Source organism: Taurulus bubalis (assembly GCF_910589615.1).
Source record: "Taurulus bubalis genome assembly, chromosome: 8".
NCBI lineage: Eukaryota > Metazoa > Chordata > Actinopteri > Perciformes > Cottidae > Taurulus > Taurulus bubalis.
The window spans coordinates 2,288,123-2,310,796 of record NC_136596.1 but is presented as its reverse complement, the minus strand read 5'-3'; the positions used below and the strand labels follow the sequence as shown (position 1 = coordinate 2,310,796).

At 46.0% G+C, this 22,674-nt stretch overlaps 1 protein-coding gene across 1 annotated transcript; it reads right to left on the bottom strand.

The window, feature by feature from the left end:
• Positions 1-1,633: 1,633 nt before the first annotated feature.
• On the bottom strand, positions 1,634-19,616 carry LOC306740145 (spermatid perinuclear RNA-binding protein-like; the record flags this gene model as incomplete). The annotated part of the gene is made up of 17 exons (XM_079222252.1): positions 1,634-1,722; positions 5,856-5,906; positions 6,321-6,444; positions 6,566-6,706; positions 7,597-7,731; positions 7,832-7,975; positions 8,798-9,006; positions 9,321-9,386; positions 9,588-9,681; positions 10,685-10,782; positions 11,963-12,074; positions 12,178-12,273; positions 12,855-12,979; positions 13,399-13,543; positions 15,950-16,115; positions 17,869-18,068; positions 19,605-19,616. The coding sequence occupies 17 exons, from the start codon at positions 19,614-19,616 to the stop codon at positions 1,634-1,636; spliced, it is 2,007 nt and encodes a 668-aa protein (XP_079078378.1).
• Positions 19,617-22,674: the final 3,058 nt, after the last annotated feature.

Here is a 22,674-nt window from a genome sequence, read left to right as displayed (position 1 = left end):
TGTAAACATCTCGTTTAGTTTTTATTTTAACTGTGTGTTGAATTTGTTTTCTTTTGCACCAAAACTTTAAACTGTAATCCAGTTCTAACTTTACATTTACACTCCAGGAGGTTTCACTTCTCAAGTGGAAGTTTTAAAAATTGTTCTTTGAAGAACGTTAAGTGAGTTTTTAAACATCTACAGCTTTATTTGTTCTCTTTAGTTTTACGAAGTTAAGAAAAAACAACGTTGTTGCCTCACACGTAGAACGATTGATACAACTTATCGATTAAAAACTGGCACCCGATCGGTTCTCTTTATTAAATTTATTAAATAAATAACTTGTGCAATCCCTTAATTTTAAATCTGGATTTACTCATTTTAATCTTGTTTTTGAATGAGCTTCCGTACTTCGGAGGGTCGGACCGTAAACACATCAAATGTTAAAAAGCCATATCTTTAATTTTCAGAAGAATGAAATGTTTATTTCTTTATTACATTCATAACATTACATCAGGTTTCATCGGTCACGTGATCACGTGGTCCCCGGTCACGTGATCACGTGGTCCCCGGTCATGTGATCACGTGGTCCCATGACGTTGGGTTGAAGGTTCCTGAGCTGGAATATTGCTTGAGACTCTTTTAGAATATGAACCAACGTTTCCGTTGAGAACAAACTGTGAAGAGTTTCTTTGTTCTGTGGCTTAAACGTCAGGCTGTGCTTTTCAAAATAAAACACCTACAACTACAGGATGCAACTCATCTCTCTGGGTCGAGGCTGCAGACATGTCACGTGATCTCGTTCATAAACCGTCCTCTATAATATTATAATATTTACCGTATTGCAACCATTGAAACCAGCGGTTTCCAACTTTTTTGCGTGCGTCTTAAATAGAAAAATAAGCATAAATGAGAAGTAGAAATACGTTTTCCTTCTTTCCTCCGGTGGTAAACATCGTGTGACCCGTGAGATGTGTCCTGCGACCCCGTGGTGGGGCCGCTGCCACGGCTTGGGAACCATCGACGTAAACAAAACACAGCAGACTTGAGAACTGAGGACAAACTTTCAAAGCTTTTGAAAATGGGGCAAATTGATTTTATATGGGGATTATATACCATAATATTAACGTACCAATACGGCGTTAAGTTGTAAAATGTATTTAACTCGTAGTATTTATAGATATGAGAGCTTTAAACTTCAGTATTTACATCCGGAGATATATTATAAATATCGTTCTTTCCCCGCTGTTGGGTTTTACATATTTCTACATGTTTATATATATGTATATATATATATATATATATATATATATGTATATATATATATATATATATATATATATATATATATATATATATATATATATATATATATATAATTAAAACTCACATCCATCCATCTGTACAGATAGTAAATACAGTATTTACAGACAGTCGGTCACGTCGTTGTGCTGATGGTCTGATGGTTTGATGGTTTGATGGTTTGATCCCCGAAGGCAGAAGAAGTATTGCTTTGAGTTTTTATTGACGGGTCCAACAAAGTCTCTTTGTCACGAAAGATCAGCCGGCTCAGGTCTCGACCCGCCGGCTCAGGTCTCGACCCGCCGGCTCGGGTCTTGGGCCGCCGGCTCAGGTCTCGGGCCGCCGGCTCTGGTCAGAAGAGGTCCTGGGGTCCCAGGTGGAAGATGATGGGCGTGCCGATGGGCGGCGGCTGGTAGTAGGCGCTGTCGATGTAAAGGCCGCCTGCGGACACACGAGGGGTCAGAGGTCAGCAGGAATCACCTGCAGCACTTTGTTTGGCTTTGTGATGGATGGACATGTTTTTAAAGCGCTGACGGGGTCAAAGGTCGGCAGCAAAGTAAACACAGATCACATACTTGCTCGTAGCTGCTCTCAGGAGGCCTACAGTAGCTCCCAGGGTTCTTAGCGGTCTTTGCCCTCTATACGGCGCTACAGGGTTGTGTCTCTCGAGCACAGGGGAATTCTGGGGGTTTGGTCCGGATTAGAAATTGAAACAAAACTGTTGATATTGTGAAACAATAGATTTCATTTTAGGGCTAAATCTGGTTTGTTAAAACGTTGCTCTCATTATTTATTCCCATCTCTTCACATTTGTGTTTTTTTAAGATAATAACGGCCGGTTTGAGACCGATTTCCCCTTCGCTATAAGTCCCGCCCCGCGAACGCAGACCGGCCAATCGTAGCGTAGCATCGTCTGCGCTCCACAGACTCGCCCGTGGTTTCAGACGTTCTCCTTCTTCAGGCCGCTTCAGAGGATTTAGAGGTTGAGGTTGAGACTCGTGACCCTAAAACGACCCCAAAACTTTATTTAAATACTAACAGGAAAAGCACCTGAGATGTGATGTCTAAAAACTGTTTACAGGATGCTTTTGTTTTCTAAATGCCTTTTGCGAACCCGTTTTCTCTTCATCTCGTGTTTCTCGATTTATTTCTAGTGGCGCTGTTATTATTATTAATATTGACAGAACTAACGGCCAAAGCATTGAAAACAAGTTGTAATATTACAGCATGAGGATGTATGGTACAGAGTATCAGGAGATAATTTATGTTTATATTAAGAAACATATAATATATAAGATATATATAAGAAACAACAGGTTGAGTAAAATACTATGTTTTTTATGTATATACACACAGTGATGCAGGCTAAATAATAGCAAATCATATCTGGATGGAACCACAAGTTACTCAGCTGTTGACAAAAAAATTATAATTTATTCAAACAGATTAACCTTCAAACTGGTGAAAATATAATCTCTCCTAAAGAGAACGTGTTTCAGCTCAGATGCTCAGCGACAGGAACAGGAAGTGTAAACATCCAGGAATAGGAAGTGTAAACATCCAGGAACAGGAACAGGAAGTGTAAACATCCAGGAATAGGAAGTGTAAACATCCAGGAATAGGAAGTGTAAACATCCAGGAACAGGAAGTGTAAACATCCAGGAATAGGAAGTGTAAACATCCAGCGACAGGAAGTGTAAACATCCAGGAACAGGAAGTGTAAACATCCAGGAACAGGAAGTGTAAACATCCAGGAACAGGAAGTGTAAACATCCAGCGACAGGAAGTGTAAACATCCAGCGACAGGAAGTGTAAACATCCAGGAACAGGAAGTGTAAACATCCAGGAACAGGAAGTGTAAACATCCAGGAACAGGAAGTGTAAACATCCAGCGACAGGAACAGGAAGTGTAAACATCCAGCGACAGGAAGTGGTTCGTCAGTGCAACCGATTATTGTAAACCCTTCGTTTTATCTTCACAAAAACTTAAAATATAATAAAAAAACAGATAAATTGAAACACGAAACAGGCTTCACTTCCCTGAGGGACCGTTAGAGGAACAATAACCACAAAGCTTTACAGTTAGAGTCGACAGAGGAAGTTTCCTTTCAGAGGAAGTTTGGCTCAATACTTTGTGGTTGGTATTAAGGATTTGTATAATATTTAGTCTCTATGGATCAAGAATCAGCTGCTAACTAAATACATATAATAAATGTACTTTCTGACCTTGAATAGCGGTTCCTTTCCTCGCTGTGTGAAGGTGAGGACAGATCTTACTCCTCTAGTTCCTACGTTAGATATTTAGTAGTGAATGTTCATTCAGGTCCTTCAGTGTGGAACCTTGCCTTTTAGATAAAGTAAAAGGAAGGGGGTGGGTGACTTCCTGTGAAGGGATGAGGGGGTGTGAAGGTCCTAATAGGGGTAGAAGTGGGTGACTTCCTGTGAAGGTCCTAATAGTAGTAGAAGTGGGTGGCTTCCTGTGAAGGTCCTAATAGCAGTAGAAGTGGGTGACTTCCTGTGAAGGTCCTAATAGGAGTAGAAGTGGGTGACTTCCTGTGAAGGTCCTAATAGGGGTAGAAGTGGGTGACTTCCTGTGAAGGTCCTAATAGTAGTAGAAGTGGGTGGCTTCCTGTGAGGGTCCTAATAGCAGTAGAAGTGGGTGACGTCCTGTAAAAGGTCCTAATAGGAGTAGAAGTGGGTGACTTCCTGTGAAGGTCCTAATAGTAGTAGAAGTGGGTGGCTTCCTGTGAAGGTCCTAATAGCAGTAGAAGTGGGTGACTTCCTGTGAAGGTCCTAATAGGAGTAGAAGTGGGTGACTTCCTGTGAAGGTCCTAATAGGGGTAGAAGTGGGTGACTTCCTGTGAGGGTCCTAATAGGGGTAGAAGTGGGTGACTTCCTGTGAGGGTCCTAATAGGGGTAGAAGTGGGTGACTTCCTGTGAGGGTCCTAATAGCAGTAGAAGTGGGTGACTTCCTGTGAAGGTCCTAATAGGAGTAGAAGTGGGTGACTTCCTGTGAAGGTCCTAATAGGGGTAGAAGTGGGTGACTTCCTGTGAGGGTCCTAATAGGGGTAGAAGTGGGTGACTTCCTGTGAAGGTCCTAATAGGGGTAGAAGTGGGTGACTTCCTGTGAAGGTCCTAATAGTAGTAGAAGTGGGTGGCTTCCTGTGAGGGTCCTAATAGCAGTAGAAGTGGGTGACGTCCTGTAAAAGGTCCTAATAGGAGTAGAAGTGGGTGGCTTCCTGTGAAGGTCCTCATAGGAGTAGAAGTGGGTGACTTCCTGTGAAGGTCCTAATAGGAGTAGAAGTGGGTGACTTCCTGTGAAGGTCCTAATAGGGGTAGAAGTGGGTGACTTCCTGTGAAGGTCCTAATAGTAGTAGAAGTGGGTGGCTTCCTGTGAGGGTCCTAATAGCAGTAGAAGTGGGTGACGTCCTGTAAAAGGTCCTAATAGGAGTAGAAGTGGGTGACTTCCTGTGAAGGTCCTAATAGTAGTAGAAGTGGGTGGCTTCCTGTGAAGGTCCTAATAGCAGTAGAAGTGGGTGACTTCCTGTGAAGGTCCTAATAGGAGTAGAAGTGGGTGACTTCCTGTGAAGGTCCTAATAGGGGTAGAAGTGGGTGACTTCCTGTGAGGGTCCTAATAGGGGTAGAAGTGGGTGACTTCCTGTGAGGGTCCTAATAGGGGTAGAAGTGGGTGACTTCCTGTGAGGGTCCTAATAGCAGTAGAAGTGGGTGACTTCCTGTGAAGGTCCTAATAGGAGTAGAAGTGGGTGACTTCCTGTGAAGGTCCTAATAGGGGTAGAAGTGGGTGACTTCCTGTGAAGGTCCTAATAGTAGTAGAAGTGGGTGGCTTCCTGTGAGGGTCCTAATAGCAGTAGAAGTGGGTGACGTCCTGTAAAAGGTCCTAATAGGAGTAGAAGTGGGTGGCTTCCTGTGAAGGTCCTCATAGGAGTAGAAGTGGGTGGCTTCCTGTGAGGGTCCTAATAGGAGTAGAAGTGGGTGACTTCCTGTGAAGGTCCTAATAGGAGTAGAAGTGGGTGACTTCCTGTGAAGGTCCTAATAGGAGTAGAAGTGGGTGACTTCCTGTGAAGGTCCTAATAGGAGTAGAAGTGGGTGACTTCCTGTGAAGGTCCTAATAAGGGTAGAAGTGGGTGACTTCCTGTGAAGGGGTGTGAGGGTAGAAGTGGGTGACTTCCTGTGAAGGTCCTAATAGGGGTAGAAGTGGGTGACTTCCTGTGAAGGGGTGTGAGGGTAGAAGTGGGTGACTTCCTGTGAGGGTCCTAATAGCAGTAGAAGTGGGTGACTTCCTGTGAAGGGGTGTGAGGGTAGAAGTGGGTGACTTCCTGTGAGGGTCCTAATAGGGGTAGAAGTGGGTGGCTTCCTGTGAAGGGGTGTGAGGGTAGAAGTGGGTGACGGGGTATGTTGTAGGGACTCGGATGACTGGGACGACTACAGAGGGCATTCTGGAAGGAAAACCTAAGGAAGAATAACAAAAAAGAAAGAAAATAATAATAAAAATAACTCAAATGTAGCGATGGACAAATCAAACGGATGGATTATTGATCAGTGACGGAATTTACCGTAGGGAGGGAGGGCTGCTGCAGGGCTGTAACCGTAAGGAGCACCGAAACCTGGGAGAAGAAAGAGAGGAAGTAGGATACAGTGTAATTACTGCTAGCAGCAGTTAGCTTAGCATAAAGCCTAGTTAGCTAGTCTGCCTCTGTCCAACAACTAAATCCATTGAACAGCGCTTCTAAAGTTCACTGCAGAAATATTGTGGATCTTAAGTATCTTTGTATTTGTGCTAAGCTAACAGGCTGCTAGCTTTGTAATACATGGTATTAATTCTATTAATTAATCTATGTAGAGTCTTCTGATTATTCTTCAGATTAAACACATTTTTACCAAAGTGTGTCACACACATCACTCGTTATGTGTTAAGTAATGTGTTTTTTAAAGGAATAAGGTTATATATTTCCAGTAATGCACTTGCTTCTCTCCCCTCGGCGCTTATAGATCATGTAAACCCAACGACCTTGACTGACCTTGGGGGAGGTATCCGTGTGTGGGCGGGGTGCTGATGTAGGGCGCTCTGGGGATGACGGGGAGCCGTGGAGGTCTTGAGGCGAGGGCCGGAAGGGTCAGCGCCGAGGCCGGCGGCCGCTTTGGCTGCACAGACGCACACAAACACACACAAACGCACAAAAGCAGACACGCACAGAGACACATGAGCCGGTGGCGAGGTTGCGTTTCACTGAGCGTGGACCCAAGCAGCGCCGCAGGTACTCACGGGAGGGTTCGGCCTTTTCTTCTTGCTGCTCGCGGGTTTGGAGCCGGAGAACAAGCCGCTCAGGGCCGACAGCGCCGCGCTGGCTTTGGCCACTTTCTTATTGGGACCCGTTCCCCGGAAAAGCTGCTTGTCCACCTCCACCTGTCACATGACACAGAGGGGAGGAGTCTGAGGGACGAGAGGACTGTCACATGACACCTGTCACATGACACAGAGGGGAGGAGTCTGAGGGAGGAGAGGACTGTCACATGACACCTGTCACATGACACCTGTCACATGACGCAGAGGGGAGGAGTCTGAGGGAGGAGATGACTGTCACATGACACCTGTCACATGACACAGAGGGGAGGAGTCTGAGGGAGGAGAGGACTGTCACATGACACCTGTCACATGACACCTGTCACATGACGCAGAGGGGAGGAGTCTGAGGGAGGAGAGGACTGTCACATGACACCTGTCACATGACACCTGTCACATGACGCAGAGGGGAGGAGTCTGAGGGAGGAGAGGACTGTCACATGACACCTGTCACATGACAGAGGGGAGGAGTCTGAGGGACGAGAGGACTGTCACATGACACATGTCACATGACACAGATGAGGAGTCTGAGGGACGAGAAGACTGTCACATGACACAGAGGGGAGGAATCTGAGGGACGAGAGGACTGTCACATGACACAAGACACCTGTCACATGACACAGATGAGAAGAGTCTGAGGGACGAGAGGACTGTCACATGACACATGACATCTGTCACATGCCATCTGTCACATGACACAGAGGGGAGGAGTCTGAGGGAGGAGATGACTGTCACATGACACAGAGGGGAGGAGTCTGAGGGAGGAGAGGACTGTCACATGACACATGACACAGAGGGGAGGAGTCTGAGGGAGAAGAGGACTGTCACATGACACAGAGGGGAGGAGTCTGAGGGAGGGGAGGACTGTCACATGACACATGACATCTGTCACATGACACCTGTCACATGACACAGAGGGGAGGAGTCTGAGGGAGGTTGTTGTGTGTTCGTACCTGAATGATGAAGCGTTTGTCGTAGCTGCTGCCGCTCTCTGAGATCAGCTCGTACTTCAGGCCGCGCCGCTTTTCGTTCAGCTCCATCACCGGGTTCTTACCGCCGGGGGTCAGGATCGGACCCGGAGCTCTGAACTGAGGACGGACAGGGTCAGGCCTCACATCTGTTTTATATATAACCTGTGTGTGTGTCTGTGTGTGTGAGTGTGTGTGTGTGTGTGTGTGTGCTCCCCACCTCTTGTGCGTCTGTGGAGGAGGTGATGGAGCTGGAGCTCGTGGACATGCGGTCGTTCTTGCCCTCGCCGTCGGACTTCTCGTCGGCGCTCAGCGAGTCCAGGTCGCCATCGCCTGAGGGCACAAAGCCCAGAGCCTGCAACGCCTGAGGAGGAAGAGGAGGAAGAGGAGGAGGGGAAGGAAGAGATGGAAGATGAGGAAGAGTAGGAAGAGGAGAAGGAGGAGGAAGATGAGAAGGGGGAAGAGGAGGAAGAGATGGAAGAGGAGGAAAAGTAGGAAGAGGAGAAGGAAGAGGGGGAAGAGTAGGAAGACAAGGAGGAGGAAGATGAGAAGGGGGAAGAGGAGGAAGAGGAGGACGAAGATGAAGAGGAGGAGGAAGATGAGGAAGAGCATGAGGAGGAAGATGAAGAGGAGGAGAGGGAGGATGAGGATGAAGAGGAGGAGGAAGATGAGGAAGATTAAAAGGAAGAGGGGGAAGAGTAGGAAGAGGAGGAGGAAGATGAGGAGGATTAGGAGGAGGAAGAGGAGGGGGAAGAGTAGGACGAGGTAGAGGAAGGGGAGGAAGAGGAGCAGGAAGATGAAGAGGAGGAGGAGGAAGAGAAGGAGGAGGAAGATGAGGAGGAAGAAGAGGAAGAGGAGGAGGAGAAAGAGAAGGTGGAAGAAGAGGAAAACTTGTCATCAACTTAAAAAGAGTTGCTTTGACTCTTTGTTTTATATATATATATTTTTTAATATTTATATATATATTTTTAAACATCTATATATATATATTTTTAAATATTGATATATATATTTTTCTATTTATATATATATATATATATATATTTTTTTTTTTTAAATATTTATATATCTACATTTTTTTTAAATATTTATATATATTTTTTTCTTTTCTTTTCCCAAATAAATATAAATACATATATATGCTATACTATGGGATGCTTCTCTGTGCGTCGTCCAGGCTGAGTACCTTGAGGGCCACCTGCAGCTTGGCGGTCCTCTTGGAGGTCCCGGTGGCCCGGTAGCTGGTCCCCTGGATCTCCACACACATGGTGAAGACCGGCGCGTGGACCGGGCCGGTCTGGGAAAGCAGGCGGTACCGGAGGCCCGGGTGCACCTGGTTCACCCGCATCAGGGCGTTCATGGGGTGGTTCGGGTCGGTCATCCTCCAGTCCAGCACTTAGGGCAGAACAGGAACAAGTGAGGCTCACACACACACACACACACACACACACACACACACACACACACACACACACACACACACACACACACACACACACACATTGTCTTTGTCAAAGTCCTCTCATCTGCTGTTAGAGACAAACGCCTCCAGCTGATGTGAGTTTGATCAATACTGGTTTATAATATATAATCCTGATATTATATTATTTAAAAGACCAGGTGCACATGAAGCTCCTGCCTCCAGTGATCAGGATTCTGGTCCTTAGACCACCAGAGCGAGCTCCGGTTCTGCGGTTCTTCAAAGTCACCTTTCATCCTCTTGATGAGGTCTCTGTCGTCCGACCCGACGTCGTCCCGGAGCCTCTTGTGACCGCCTGCAGAGCCACAACACACCAGTATCACCAGTATGACACACCAGTATCACCAGTATGACACACCAGTATGACAGACATCACGGCTAATCGTATAATACACAGACACTTTATAACTTAAGTATTGTAAGTACAATAAAAAAAACACACACACACACACACACACACACACACACACACACACACACACACACACACACACACCTTCTAACCGCCCCGATGAGGGTTTGCTGGCGGGGAGAGGATCAATATTCAAAACCTTGTGAAGCTGTCCAAAGGCCTGGAGGCGTAACGCATGCTGAAAGACACACACACACACACACACACACACACACACACACACACACACACACACACACGTAAAGCAACAGAAGTCAGTATCATTTATTCTCCGATTGATGGAGTTCAATCATCGAGGTAAAGTCTTGTGATCGTGTAAACAAACGATTCATGAATTATAGACAAAGGAAAGAGGAAAGAGAGAGAGAGAGAGGGAGAGAGAGAGGGAGAGAGACACACACACACATCTTCACACATCTCACTTTAAAGCTGCTGTGTGGAGGTCAGGGAGCTACTGTCACAAAGTGGACGATAAGCTTGAGTTTGCGGTTTTTGACGTCACCATCTTGTTTTCTTGCAACCAGTAAACAGGAAGTGACCGCCTTTAGACTGAAGAGTCAATCACCTTTAGCCCCGCCCCTAAAGCATCCCCTGCTTCATGGTCTGCTAAATGAACATCTCTCTCTCCTGACCACCAGGGGGCGACTCCTCTGGTTGTTTAGAAGTCTATGCTTCATGTGTTAAAGCTGCATTCTCTCTCCTGACCACCAGGGGGCGACTCCTCTGGTTGTTTAGAAGTCTATGCTTCATGTGTTAAAGCTGCATTCTCTCTCCTGACCACCAGGGGGCGACTCCTCTGGTTGTTTAGAAGTCTATGCTTCATGTGTTAAAGCTGCATTCTCTCTACTGACCACCAGGGGGCGACTCCTCTGGTTGTATAGAAGTATATGCTTCCTGTGTTAAAGCTGCATTCTCTCTCCTGACCATCAGGGGCGACTCCTCTGTTGTATAGAAGTCTCTACATCACTCCTCCTCAATCCAAATATAGTCACTTCCTGTTCACTGGTTGCAAAAAAACAAGATGGCGACGGGCAAAATGCCCTAACGTCCACAAACTAACAAGATGACGTCACGACTCCTACTAAGACACGAGGAGAGGAGGCGAGGAAAGGAACCGAGGATGTGCAAACAAAAGCCCCCCTGAGGGCAGCAGAGGGGGCTGATGGGTAAAGAGGCCCGACCTGTGCGCTGTCCGTGATGTCGTCGGCCTGCTGGGCGCCGAGGCCGGACAGGACGTCGAGGGGTTCCCTCTCACAGGGGTCGTGAACTCCTGGACCTCCTGGACAACAACAACAAATAAACAAGTGAGTAAATGTAGTATTTAAACTAACAATGAGAACACAAAGCATACAGTAAACCTTAAATGACACAAATGAATGAGACAATAGTTTGATTAAAAGAATAAACATTTATATAGATGCCTGCATATGTATGCTTGTTTATATTTTGAGCATCTTTCTTTTAAAAGCATATTCATTATTTCAAACTCAGCGTAAATGAACGACATGAACACATGAATAAAACACATTTACATGACTTTTACTAAACTTTTGGGGTTTTCATTTTTTTCAAGGACTTTTCCAGGACTGGAAATAACTAAATTCCAGGTTCTCCATGACCGTGTGAACAGTGTTGAGGGTAACGAGTTACAAAGTAACGGATTACAGTAACGATATTACTATTATAGGTAACAAAGTAAAGTAACGCATTACACTCAAAATATTGGTAACTACACTACTTTACTAGACCTCAGGAACGCGCTTTCCTGCGTTACCCAAGACATTTTTACCAGTCCGAAAAGTTCTCTTTTAGTGGCGCGCGAGTCACACGACCCTTCCTGCATGAACAATAGCAACAAGCTGCTAGCTAGCGCTGCTGCTAGCTAGCGCTGCTGCTGCAACCGGCCGCTGCTGCTGCTACTGCCGCGACCCCTCTGCCCAAGTCGGGTGTCGAGCCTGGTCCCGCTACCTTCGGTGGTTTTCGGGGAGCTAGCGGAAGTTAACGGAGAGCTAGCGGAAGTTAGCGGGGAAGTGACGGAGCGCTAGCAGGAGCCCCAGCCGGCTACAGCGGGGAGCTAACGGGGACTCTGACCGAAGGTAGTAGCGGCTCGTAACCCGACGTTTACGGTAGATTGTTCATGCAGGAAGTGTCGTGTGACTCCCGCGATTATTATTATTGGAAATTATATTAATTACTAATAATAAATTATTATTGAAAATTGAAAATAAAGTGATGAAAGGGCCATGATGTTTGTCCATGTATCTTTGCAGTTAATTTGGACATTTGCTTAAAAAAATGGAAAGTAAAGTAACTAGTAGTGAAGTTACTTTTCAAATGCTGTAACTAGTAAAGTAATCTAGTTACAATTTTCAGAAGTAACCAGTAACTTGTAACTAGTTACTTTTTCTGAGTAACTACCCCAACACTGCGTGTGAACCCCTCCACCTCTCCACACTCACCTGGCAGCAGGACCCCCGAGGCGATGCACTCCATGACGCGCCTCAGGGCTTCGCCCGGACCCAGCGGGCGGTTACAGGTGGCCACGGCCTTTTCACAGATCAGCTCCAGAGGCTGCAGAGGACGGACAGAGAGGGACCTGAACCTATTCTGGTCCCGTGGACGACAAGCTGACGACACACACACTGGACACACACACTGGACACACAACCCCTACCCGTCCTTTGAGCGGCTGCCAGCCGGCCACTCGGTTGCAGACGTCCCTGAAGATCCTCAAGACGACGACGCAAGACTTGAGGTCCGTAACTCTGGCCTGAAGGGGGGAGAGAGAGAGAGAGAGAGAGAGAGAGAGAGAGAGAGAGAGAGAGAGAGAGAGAGAGAGAGAGAGAGAGAGATGTTTTAATGGAAGTGCATTTTTGGTCTTTTTTTTCAAATTTCCAGCATCTCCGATGTCCATAAAAAGACGTGGATGGAAAGCAGAAGTTATTCTAGCAGTTTACAGTCCATAAGGTTATGAAAGTGCCTCAAAATAATACTAAATTATTGATAAATAATAACACTTATTGTGCCTACTCAGCTTTAGTCCAACGCTGACCAAAATATACAAAATCAAATATATAATAAAAGAACCACCACATCATAAATCATGAAGTAGACAAAAGAAGTGCTGGACAAATTAAAGTACAATGAAACACGCTGAATATTCTGGGATGTTAAATACTTTAAAGGAGAGGGAAAGATGGTGGATTTGGTTTAACACGTCCTTGTGTTTAGATCTGTGAAGCAACAGCTGCTTCCTGAGGGTTCTCATCACGTTCCACACAAATATAATACAATATAATACAATATAATACAATATAATACAATATAATACACAGGGACAGCTGTTCTCACCTGGAACCATTTGGAGTGTCGGAGCGCCGCCAGCGCCGCCCGGCACTTCTTCCTGTCCAGGACGTCTTCCTCCTCTTCCTCTTCCTCTTCCTTCTCCTCCTGCTGCTCCTCGTCCCGACGGTCCTCTGGAGAGACGGACAGGATGAAACAGTTTGACCACACACACACACACACAGACACACACACACACACACATACGTCCCTCTCTCTCCCTCTCTCTCCCTCCCTCCCTCTCCCTCTCTCTCCCTCCCTCCCTCTCCCTCTCTCTCTCTCTCTCCCTCCGTCTCCCTCTCTCTCTCTCTCCCTCCCTCTTCCTCTCTCTCTCTCTCCCTTTCTCTCTCTCCCTCCCTCTTCCTCTCTCTCTCTCTCCCTTTCTCTCTCTCCCTCCCTCTCCCTCTCTGTCTCTATCAGATCCACATCCCCTCTTCTCCTTTCCCCTCCCTCTCCCTCTCTCCCTCCCTCTCCTCCTCCTCTCTCTCAGGTGTCACGGCGTTGTCACACAGAGGTCAGATGAAGGTCATCCTCCCCAACAGGAAGTCAGTACCTTGCTCTGTGGCGCCGGGCTCCTCCCTCATGGTCAGAGAGGAGAGGGTGATCTTCAGCGTGAGCCGGGGCTCTTTGGTGCTGCAGACCAAGATGGCCGCCTCGGGGACGCAGGACCGCACCTCGTACTTGTCCTCCGTCATCGCCTGCAAATACATGAAGATGCAGAGTGGAACGCGGCCCAGAGGAAAAACACGGACGACCTTTCAACCCGACCCGCGGATAGAGGACGTCCTCTGTGAAGACACTTGATTCACCGTCATCGTCATCACGCAGACACCGCTACCCCAGAACTCTAAGTGTCCTATTGAAGGTGGGCGTGTCTTAGTGTAGGTAGGCGTGTCCTATTGAAGGTAGGCGTGTCCTATTGAAGGTAGGCATGTCTTATTGAAGGTAGGCGTGTCCAATTTAATGTGGGCGTGTCTTAGTGTAGGTTGGCGTTTCTTATTGAAGGTAGGCGTGTCTTATTGAAGGTAGGCGTTTCTTATTGAAGGTAGGCGTGTCTTATTGAAGGTAGGCGTGTCCTATTTAAGGTGGGCGTGTCTTAGTGTAGGTAGGTGTTTCTTATTGAAGGTAGGCGTTTCTTATTGAAGGTAGGCGTGTCCTATTTAAGGTGGGCATGTCTTAGTGTAGGTAGGCGTTTCTTATTGAAGGTAGGCGTGTCTTATTGTATGTAGGCGTGTCTTATCGAAGGTGGGCGTGTCCTATTGCATGTGGGTGTATCTTATTGTAGGTAGGCGTGTCTTATTGAAGGTAGGCATGCCTTATTGAAGGTAGGTGTGTCTTATTGCAGTTAGGCGTGTCTTATTGAAGGTAGGTGTGTCTTATTGCAGTTAGGCGTGTCTTATTGAAGGTAGGTGTGTCTTATTGCAGTTAGGCGTGTCTTATTGAAGGTAGGTGTGTCTTATTGCAGTTAGGCGTGTCTTATTGAAGGTAGGTGTGTCTTATTGCAGTTAGGCGTGTCTTATTGAAGGTAGGTGTGTCTTATTGCAGTTAGGCGTGTCTTATTGAAGGTAGGTGTCTCTTATTGAAGGTAGGCATGCCTTATTGAAGGTAGGTGTGTCTTATTGCAGTTAGGCGTGTCTTATTGAAGGTAGGTGTGTCTTATTGCAGTTAGGCGTGTCTTATTGAAGGTAGGTGTCTCTTATTGAAGGTAGTCATGTCCTATTGAAGGTGGGTGTGTCCTATTGAATGTGGGCATGTCCTATAGAAGGTGGGCGTGTCTTATCGACGGTAGGCGTGTTTTTCATTTTGAGAAGTTCTATAGGTTAAAATAAAGGAAGAGTACTTCAACCTTGTATTGTTGTATTTTAATATATTTTGATTTTTTATCAGGTACATTATATCGGGTGAAATATACCCGACGTTAGTGATAGTCTTACTATTTTTTACGTCAGTGTTCTAGGGTTAAGGCATGATGGGGAGTCCATGAGAATAAAGAATGAGATGTCCGAACCAAAGCTGCACTCAGAGGTCGAAGCGTGACGACAACCTTCTAAGCTTCAGACATCTCAAGGAGACGGCTAAAGATAAAACAAGACAAGGACACTTCCTTTGACATCGTTTCTCCTTCCGACTTAAAATCATCCTTTCATCCAGTTTGAGAACAGAAGTGATTTGTTTCTGCCTCGGTGACATCGTCGTTATTGTGGGGAATGTTCTGCTCACAAACTGCTTTGAGGAGGAGTTCATCTGTTCTTATTGTGATTGGGTGGGTTGAAGCATCAACAAAACAATGTGTGTGTGTGTGTGTGTGTGTGTGTGTGTGTACAGAGGGTTTTTTGTTGGAGATGTAATAGAAGGCAATAGAAGGTAATAATTACTGAAACGAATCCATCTCGCAGAAGATGTAATAATGAGGCAGCTCTTAATACGGAGCGAGGAGATTACGGCTTTAGACCGTAAAACAAACCAGCGGAGCTCAACGTGTCACTCTGACCTGAATGACTGTTTACAAGGATCATTATAATATATTATTAGTGTGTTAGTTGTTAGAAAACTAAATACTTGAAAATAATGTGAGTGTCAAAAAGCTCTAAAGGCACCAAATGCTTTGAATGTATTTCTACGGTATTTTTTACTTATTATATGTGTTTTTCCACCAATTTTGAACACAATTTTGAACACTATGTATGAAGCATATATATATATATATATATATATAGAGAGAGAGAGAGAGAGAGAGAGAGAGAGAGAGAGAGAGAGAGAGAGAGAGAGAGAGAACAGGATGTTTTCATGTCTCAAAGCTTCATTTTCCAACAGAAACTGAACGGAGCAAGATATAAAGAATGCTGCACCTTTGTGTGACTATATTTAAAGTATAAATACTTCTTAATGGATTCTATGTACTCCGTCTACCACGTGTAATATGTGTCCTGTTATTCTGGTCTCTTCAGAATTTCACCACTTAAGATCTGGTGCTTTCATCGCACACAAAGAGCTTCCTGGTGCTTCTCTGTGGAGACTTTCCACTGAACCTTGAGTCACAAAGACGCCGTTAGAGAGCCTGGAGGTCGCCGGCGCCGCGGAGCCGGAGGCGGGGCCGAGCGTACCTGGATCTGCAGCGGCAGGTTGGCGCTGACCGTGTGCAGCAGCAGCTTGGTGGGCTTCTCTCTGCACATCAGCACCAGCTCCAGCTCCTCGTCTCCTCTGATCAGCAGCCCTTTGGCTACCAGGCCCACGCGCGCCACGCCGCACAGCGCCGGCGTCCCGTCGGGCCTGAGGGCGGAGCAGAGGTCAGACAGCAGGGGTCAGACAGCAGGGGTCAGACAGCAGGGGTCAGACACATGTTGACCAGTGGGTTTTCATGACTTTAAATCAAATGTCTATTCCAAACATTTAGTGAAATCTGGGTGTAAACAGTAAAAAGTGAGTAAATGTAGTATTTAAACTAACAATGAGAACACAAAGCATACAGTAAACCTTAAATGACACAAATGAATGAGACAATAGTTTGATTAAAAGAATAAACATTTATATAGATGCCTGTATGTATGCCTGCTTATATTTTGAGTCTTTCTTTTAAAAGCATATTCATTATTTCAAACTCAGCGTAAATGAACGACATGAACACATGAATAAAACACATTTACATGACTTTTACTAAACTTTGGGGATTTTCTTTTTCTTTTCAATGACTTTTCCAGGCCTTGAAATAACCATTTTAAAATTCCATGACTTTTCCAGGTTTTCCATGACCGTAAAAACGCCTTTATTGACAGCCTCTCTGCTCAGTGGAGCTTCACTGACTTGTTGTCACACTTGTCGGTCTCAGGAGAATCCATCATGGCTCCCTAGTTGTGCCGAGGAGCTCAGATATTAATGTTTTTTTTTACAGAATCAGCGAGATGTTAAACGAGACGCGTAGAATAACATGTTTTTGATGAAATATCACAATTTTAGGTTTGGGTTATGCCATTTAGTTTTTTTTACACCTTCTGGCTCGGACGAAGGTAGTAATGGTGAATATTTAAAGAAAACATGCTCGTGGATCGGGCTGCACGGTGGTGCAGGAGGCCCGGGTTCAGATCCCGGTCTGGGCGGTCCCTCTGTGTGGAGTCTGCATGTTCAGCTCAGGTATTGGACTCTACATTGTCCGTAGGTGTGAATGGTTGAAATAAAAAGAGTAAAAAGCTTTATTACAGCAACCGAAGAAAAAAATACCTACTTTCATTGTTTCTTGTTCTTCCGCTCGTTCCCTTTCAGACTCTTTTTCTCTGGATTGTCAAGCTGATTCCCACAGCATTGCATTATGGGTCCTGCTGAATCCCCATACATCATATCTATAATACAGTGTGTTTCTGTTTCTTCTAACCTGTGTTTCTCCTCGGAGACGCTTCGTTAATCCAGAGCCTCTGTGTGGATGTTTAGGCAACGGGCCAAACGTGGAGAATTTATGACTGTTTGCTGAGCTTGTTTAATCATCCTCATCATCACACGATGAAGATTTACAGCGAGCTCCGTTTTATGAGGGGAATGTTCTGGCTCTGCGTCGAGGAAAAGGCCAAAGGTACAAAAACCAAACTGGAACCAGCGATAGATTCACTGAAAAGCAGGTTTCCTTGAAACAGATTTCCCAAACGACACCGTTTGTCAGCCAGAATCTGTAAAAGCTGTCATCATCGCCAGAGTTTCATCTTTTACGACGGTCCTTGAATGCACTTTTGTCAGAAACCCCCCGCCAAAATGAAGTTTTTAAATTGTGACTTTTAATCAGGCACATTTAATTCTTCGTGTCTGAAGTATGAAGACATGACGGATTCATCTGAGACCAACAGCCACGTGACAACAAATCAGAGAAACTTTGACTGAACTTCCGGCCCCTAGAGCCTCCATTTTTCCAACAATAACTACTTGTCGTCATGAAGGTTCTGCTTCCAGAGAGGAGCAGAACCTTTATACTGCAGAGAGTGAAATAGTGCTTCTGGGTTCAGAAGGGTTAATCAATAAGAACCCGTTGAGCGGGACGTACTTGGTCTCAGCGGCGTCTTCCTCCCCGGTCTTCCCCGAGGATCCGTGGAGGCCGTCCATCCAATCGGAGACCTTCTTGAGGGCTCCCTCCACGGTGGACACCAGCGTCTGGACGGCCTCCAGCTCCTCCGGCGCCGGGTAGATGCTGGCGTGCTTGGCCATGACATGGCGGTCGTCGTTCGCAAACGATCGGAACGACCTCTGGGGAGAGAGAGAGAGACGTTGGAGAGAAGCTGAGGAGGCCAAATGGACTTTAAGCCCCGTGACCTTTGAGGCGGTCGGCCCGCCTCATCAGCGTCATGAAGCAGCATGAATGTCATGGAGCCACTTAAAGAGCTGGAGAGTCTTCAATCCAACACCTGGAAACAAGCAGTTCTCTGTCATATCAGAGAAGAGAAGATAATCCTGTATTAGTCCCGCAGTGTAATAAGAGTTATACGTGTTATGTAGTGTTTCAGCTTGTTATGCAGCCTGACAGCAGCGGGAAGGAAGGACTTTCGGTACCTCTCCTTCAAACACGTTAGCAGGTATTCATATTTTATGTTCATATTTATTCACCAGCATGATTGAGAGGCTCTTTTCCTTGTAATGACAGACAAACAGTTTGGGGCCGAACGATGAGACTTCAGGAGAATAAAACCTCAGGAAGCATCATCCTGGTTCTGTAAAAGCGTCCAGAGAACTACTTCTCCTTCTTTTGTTCCCACACGTTGCTTCTCTAAAGGGCGGAGGACATTTTACAAACATCTTGTTTTCACCGTCCACAAAATGTTCGTCCAACGCAACGAAAAACAAAATAAAAGAACACGACTATCACTGAATGAGATTGAAAGAAAACAGCATGAAGACTAAAGGAAGCTTCTGGACTTGCCTGAAACGCCGGTCCTGAACAACCCCGTTGACTTTGAGTCACTTTATTTAACACTGCATAACAAATAAAGAGAAGGTGGTTGCTGCAGGAGGCCCAATGTGTCACAGTAAGAATAATGAGACAATAAGAAGGCAATGGAGTAAATTAACTCTTTCTTGACTGAAACAATGAGTTTCAATAAGTTTGCTACTGAATCACGAATCAGACCATGAACTGTCTCTGAGCCCAACATTATTAAACAGTTAATTATGTTCTCATTGAGCTATATATCTGCCAGCTACACACATGAATTAGTAAAGTGGATTTGAAACAGCCACCATCTGCTGAGGAGCAACATAAATACTTTACTGCGCTTTAAGATTCACCCGCTCTGGTTTTTGAAATTGGTTTATTTTTGTCGTTGAGGCGATGAAAGAAAAAAAAAAACAGTGTTTTTCATACGATAGCGTACAAAAAACCTACGTGTTATTTTTTTCGGCGTTTTCCTACGAGCGAGCAGAGCGACCCGGATAAGGTTTAGGGAAAGGTCGCGGCGACGGTTCAAATTGTTATGCAAGTTACGCAATACACGTATTTGTGATTTGACGCAGGTCTCCTGGGTGAAAGTCCAGGTCGCCACCCCTGGTGGTCAGTAGAGAGAAGTATTGTTTAAAGTGTTCACTTTTCATATAAACACAAATCTAATGTTTTCGTGTAAATCTCCCTCCACGTGCTTCATGTCTAAATGTCTACATTTCAAAGCACATCTCACAATATTCAGCTGTTTGTTTCTGAACTATTAGAAAACTGATTTGAAGGATTGTTGTCATCGTCGCTATCATCGTCGTTACCGTTGTTATCATTGTTATCATCGTCATCATCGTTACCTTCGTTATCATTGTTATCATCGTCATTTACTTTATCAGCGTTATCGTCGTTATCGCCTTCATCATCATTGTCGCTATCGGCGCTGTCTATCGCGCAATCGTCGCTATCGCCGCTATCGGCGCTATCGCCATCAACGCCGTGATCATCATTATCTCCACTATTTTCGTTATCACCGTTATCATCATCGTCGCTATTGTTGTTATCGCCATTATCATCCTCATCTTCATCCTCATCTTATCGTTGTCGTGCTGTTGAACTGCAGAGAAGCGGATCCAACATGTTGTTGACAGTGAACTCGCAGGAGAAAGCAGCCGACGAAATCCAGAGCAAAGCAGCTTTTCTTTGAACTTGAACACACACCGTTCTTTAATTCAACACCCGGTGCTGTGTGTGTGTGTGTGTGTGTGTGTGTGTGTGTGTGTGTGTGTGTGTGTGTGTGTCTATCTCCCCCTCGACTTCCTCGCTCAGACATTCTGGAGCAAAGCCCAGGCGCTTGTTTTTTGGGTTGCATCCCCGGCTGCGCGGTGACAGCGAACACCTGAAGCGACCTGAAGAAGAAGAAGAAGAAGAAGAAGAAGAAGAAGAAGAAGAAGAAGAAGAAGAAGAAGAAAACCCCCCCGAGCATCAAACGCGGCTTCCAGTCCAAGGTCAAACTGCTCCCTCTCAATCACCCCTTCCTCTTCCTCTTCCTCTTCCTCCCTCTCCCCTGACCCGCGGCGTGTAAGTACACCCTCATTACGGTGAGTTATTTATGATGCCGCTTTAATAATTCATGGCCATGAGCCTCAGGGGAGGGAGGGAGGGAGGGTCATTCATCACGACCTAGCTAATCTCTCGCGGACACAACAACGTAAACTCAGAACGTTAACGAGATCCAAGTGAAAGATTAACACCTTCACGGCCCCGACAGCGTTTCTGGATCCGGCTCGTTCCTTTTATTTGTTACCGACAAGACAGCGGCGATAACGACGGTCACCGCTTTAAGTAATTGCACTGCGGGGTTTGTCGGCGGGTGCCATTTACTTAAATCTGACTCACACATCTGAAGCAATTTCTTTTTTTTTCTCCCGGAAGGAATGTAGCTCCTGAAAGGCTGAACGTCAACAAATCTGAATTGAAGCAGAATGTTTCTTCAGATAAAAACATGGTGTAATTCTTTATAAATTATGACATCCCTCTTTTCTTCTCCAATTAATTTAGACTTTTGGACACGAGTCTGAAACAATCAGTCAGAAACCACTGGAATCAAATTCTATGAATAGTAGAATACTGATAACATTATTGGAGACTGGTCTTTAGGTTATAAACACAAGGAACAGAGATTTACCGTAAAATTCGGGTTACAAGCCGCTACTACCTTCGGTGGGTGTCCCCGCTGTAGCAAGCTAGCGCTGCTGCTAGCTCCCCGCTGCTGCTACTGCCCGCGTCCCCGCTGACCGAGTCGGGCGTCGAGCCGGGGCTGGACCCGCTACCGTCAATGGTTGTCGGGGAGCTGGCGGGGAACTAACGAGCGCTAGCGGGGAATTAGCGAGAGCTAGCGGGGAACTAGCCGGAGTTAGCGGGGAACTAGCGGGAGCTAGCGGGGAAGTAGTGAGAGCTAGAGGGGAACTAGCGAGAGCTAGCAGGGAACTAGCGGGAGCTAGCGGGGAACTAGTGAGAGCTAGCGGGGAACTATCGAGAGCTAGAGGGGAACTAGCGAGAGCTAGAGGGGAACTAGCGAGAGGTAGTGGAAGTTAGCGGGGAACTAGCAGCAGCGCTAGCTGGCTACAGCGGGGAACTAGCAGCAGCATTAGCTAGCTGGCTACAGCGGGGAGCTATCGGGGACACCCACCGAAGATAGTAGCGGCTTTTAACCCAACTTTCACATTAAATAAAACACCCGCTTGTTACCCTGTTGCCTGAAACAGTCCAATGAGCCTTGATTATTTGAAGCTGCCAGAGAACTCTTAATTAAATCAAACTACATTTAGGTCATTACCTTTTTGGGAACGGAAAAAAAGCCTCACAAGCCAAAATAAGAATAAAACCGTGTCGGTCGGCCCGGATACCGTCACCGGCATTACATTACATTTCATTTAGCTGACGCTTTTATCCAAAACAGTCGTGACTTTGAGGGTTTAGCTCGCAGTGACGGAGATACAAGCTGATTGTCCGATGCAGAGCGGCGTGGTTAGAAACACACAGCGTACGACAGACCGAGGCCGCTCACCATGTCCAGGCAGTGGGGGGTCTCGGAGACGACCAAGGTCTAGGAGAAGACCAGGGTCTAGGTGAGAACCAGGGTCTAGGAGAGAACCAGGGTCTAGGTGAGGACCAGGGTCTAGGAGAGAACCAGGGTCTAGGAGAGAACCAGGGTCTAGGAGAGAACCAGGGTCTAGGTGAGGACCAGGGTCTAGGAGAGAACCAGGGTCTAGGAGAGAACCGGGGTCCCGCCGCTCCACCTCTTCATGCAGTCAGACGTCTCTCGGTCCTCTCGCTCAGAGTCTCCCTGTCGGGAGGAAAGAAAACACAAAGAGAAAAACATCAACCGTCAGAAGATATGTTTGTATTTCACCCAAGAAGAACGACATTTTATAATAAGAACCCCCGCGCTGAAGAACAACCCCAGCACTGAACAACCCTCGCACTCAGGCCCGGCGCCAGGCACTGATTTGCGGGGGGGCCGTACGTTGCTTTGGGGGGGGGCACTTTTTTTTTTACAGCCTATGGTAGCATAGCAGTTCAACTTTTCACCTATAATCGAACTCCGGCACAAAAAGGTGACAGACGGTATTATTTAGAATCTCACAAGCTAATAAATAGGCCAGCTGAGCAGGTAGCCTACCCAATAGAATTAGACATGAACCGTAGGCCTATGGCAATCAATCAACACAGCAATCAAGCAACACATAAGTCCCACAATATATTGTATTGAAAGATCAGCAGATAGCAGATTCAGCCACAACAGGACATTTCAAAAAAATAGGCCTAAAAAGGTGTAAAATGATTAGGCTAACACATCCAGCAACAACATTAACAACAACAATAACGATAACAACACACTCAACAACAACACACTGTCCGGTGTTT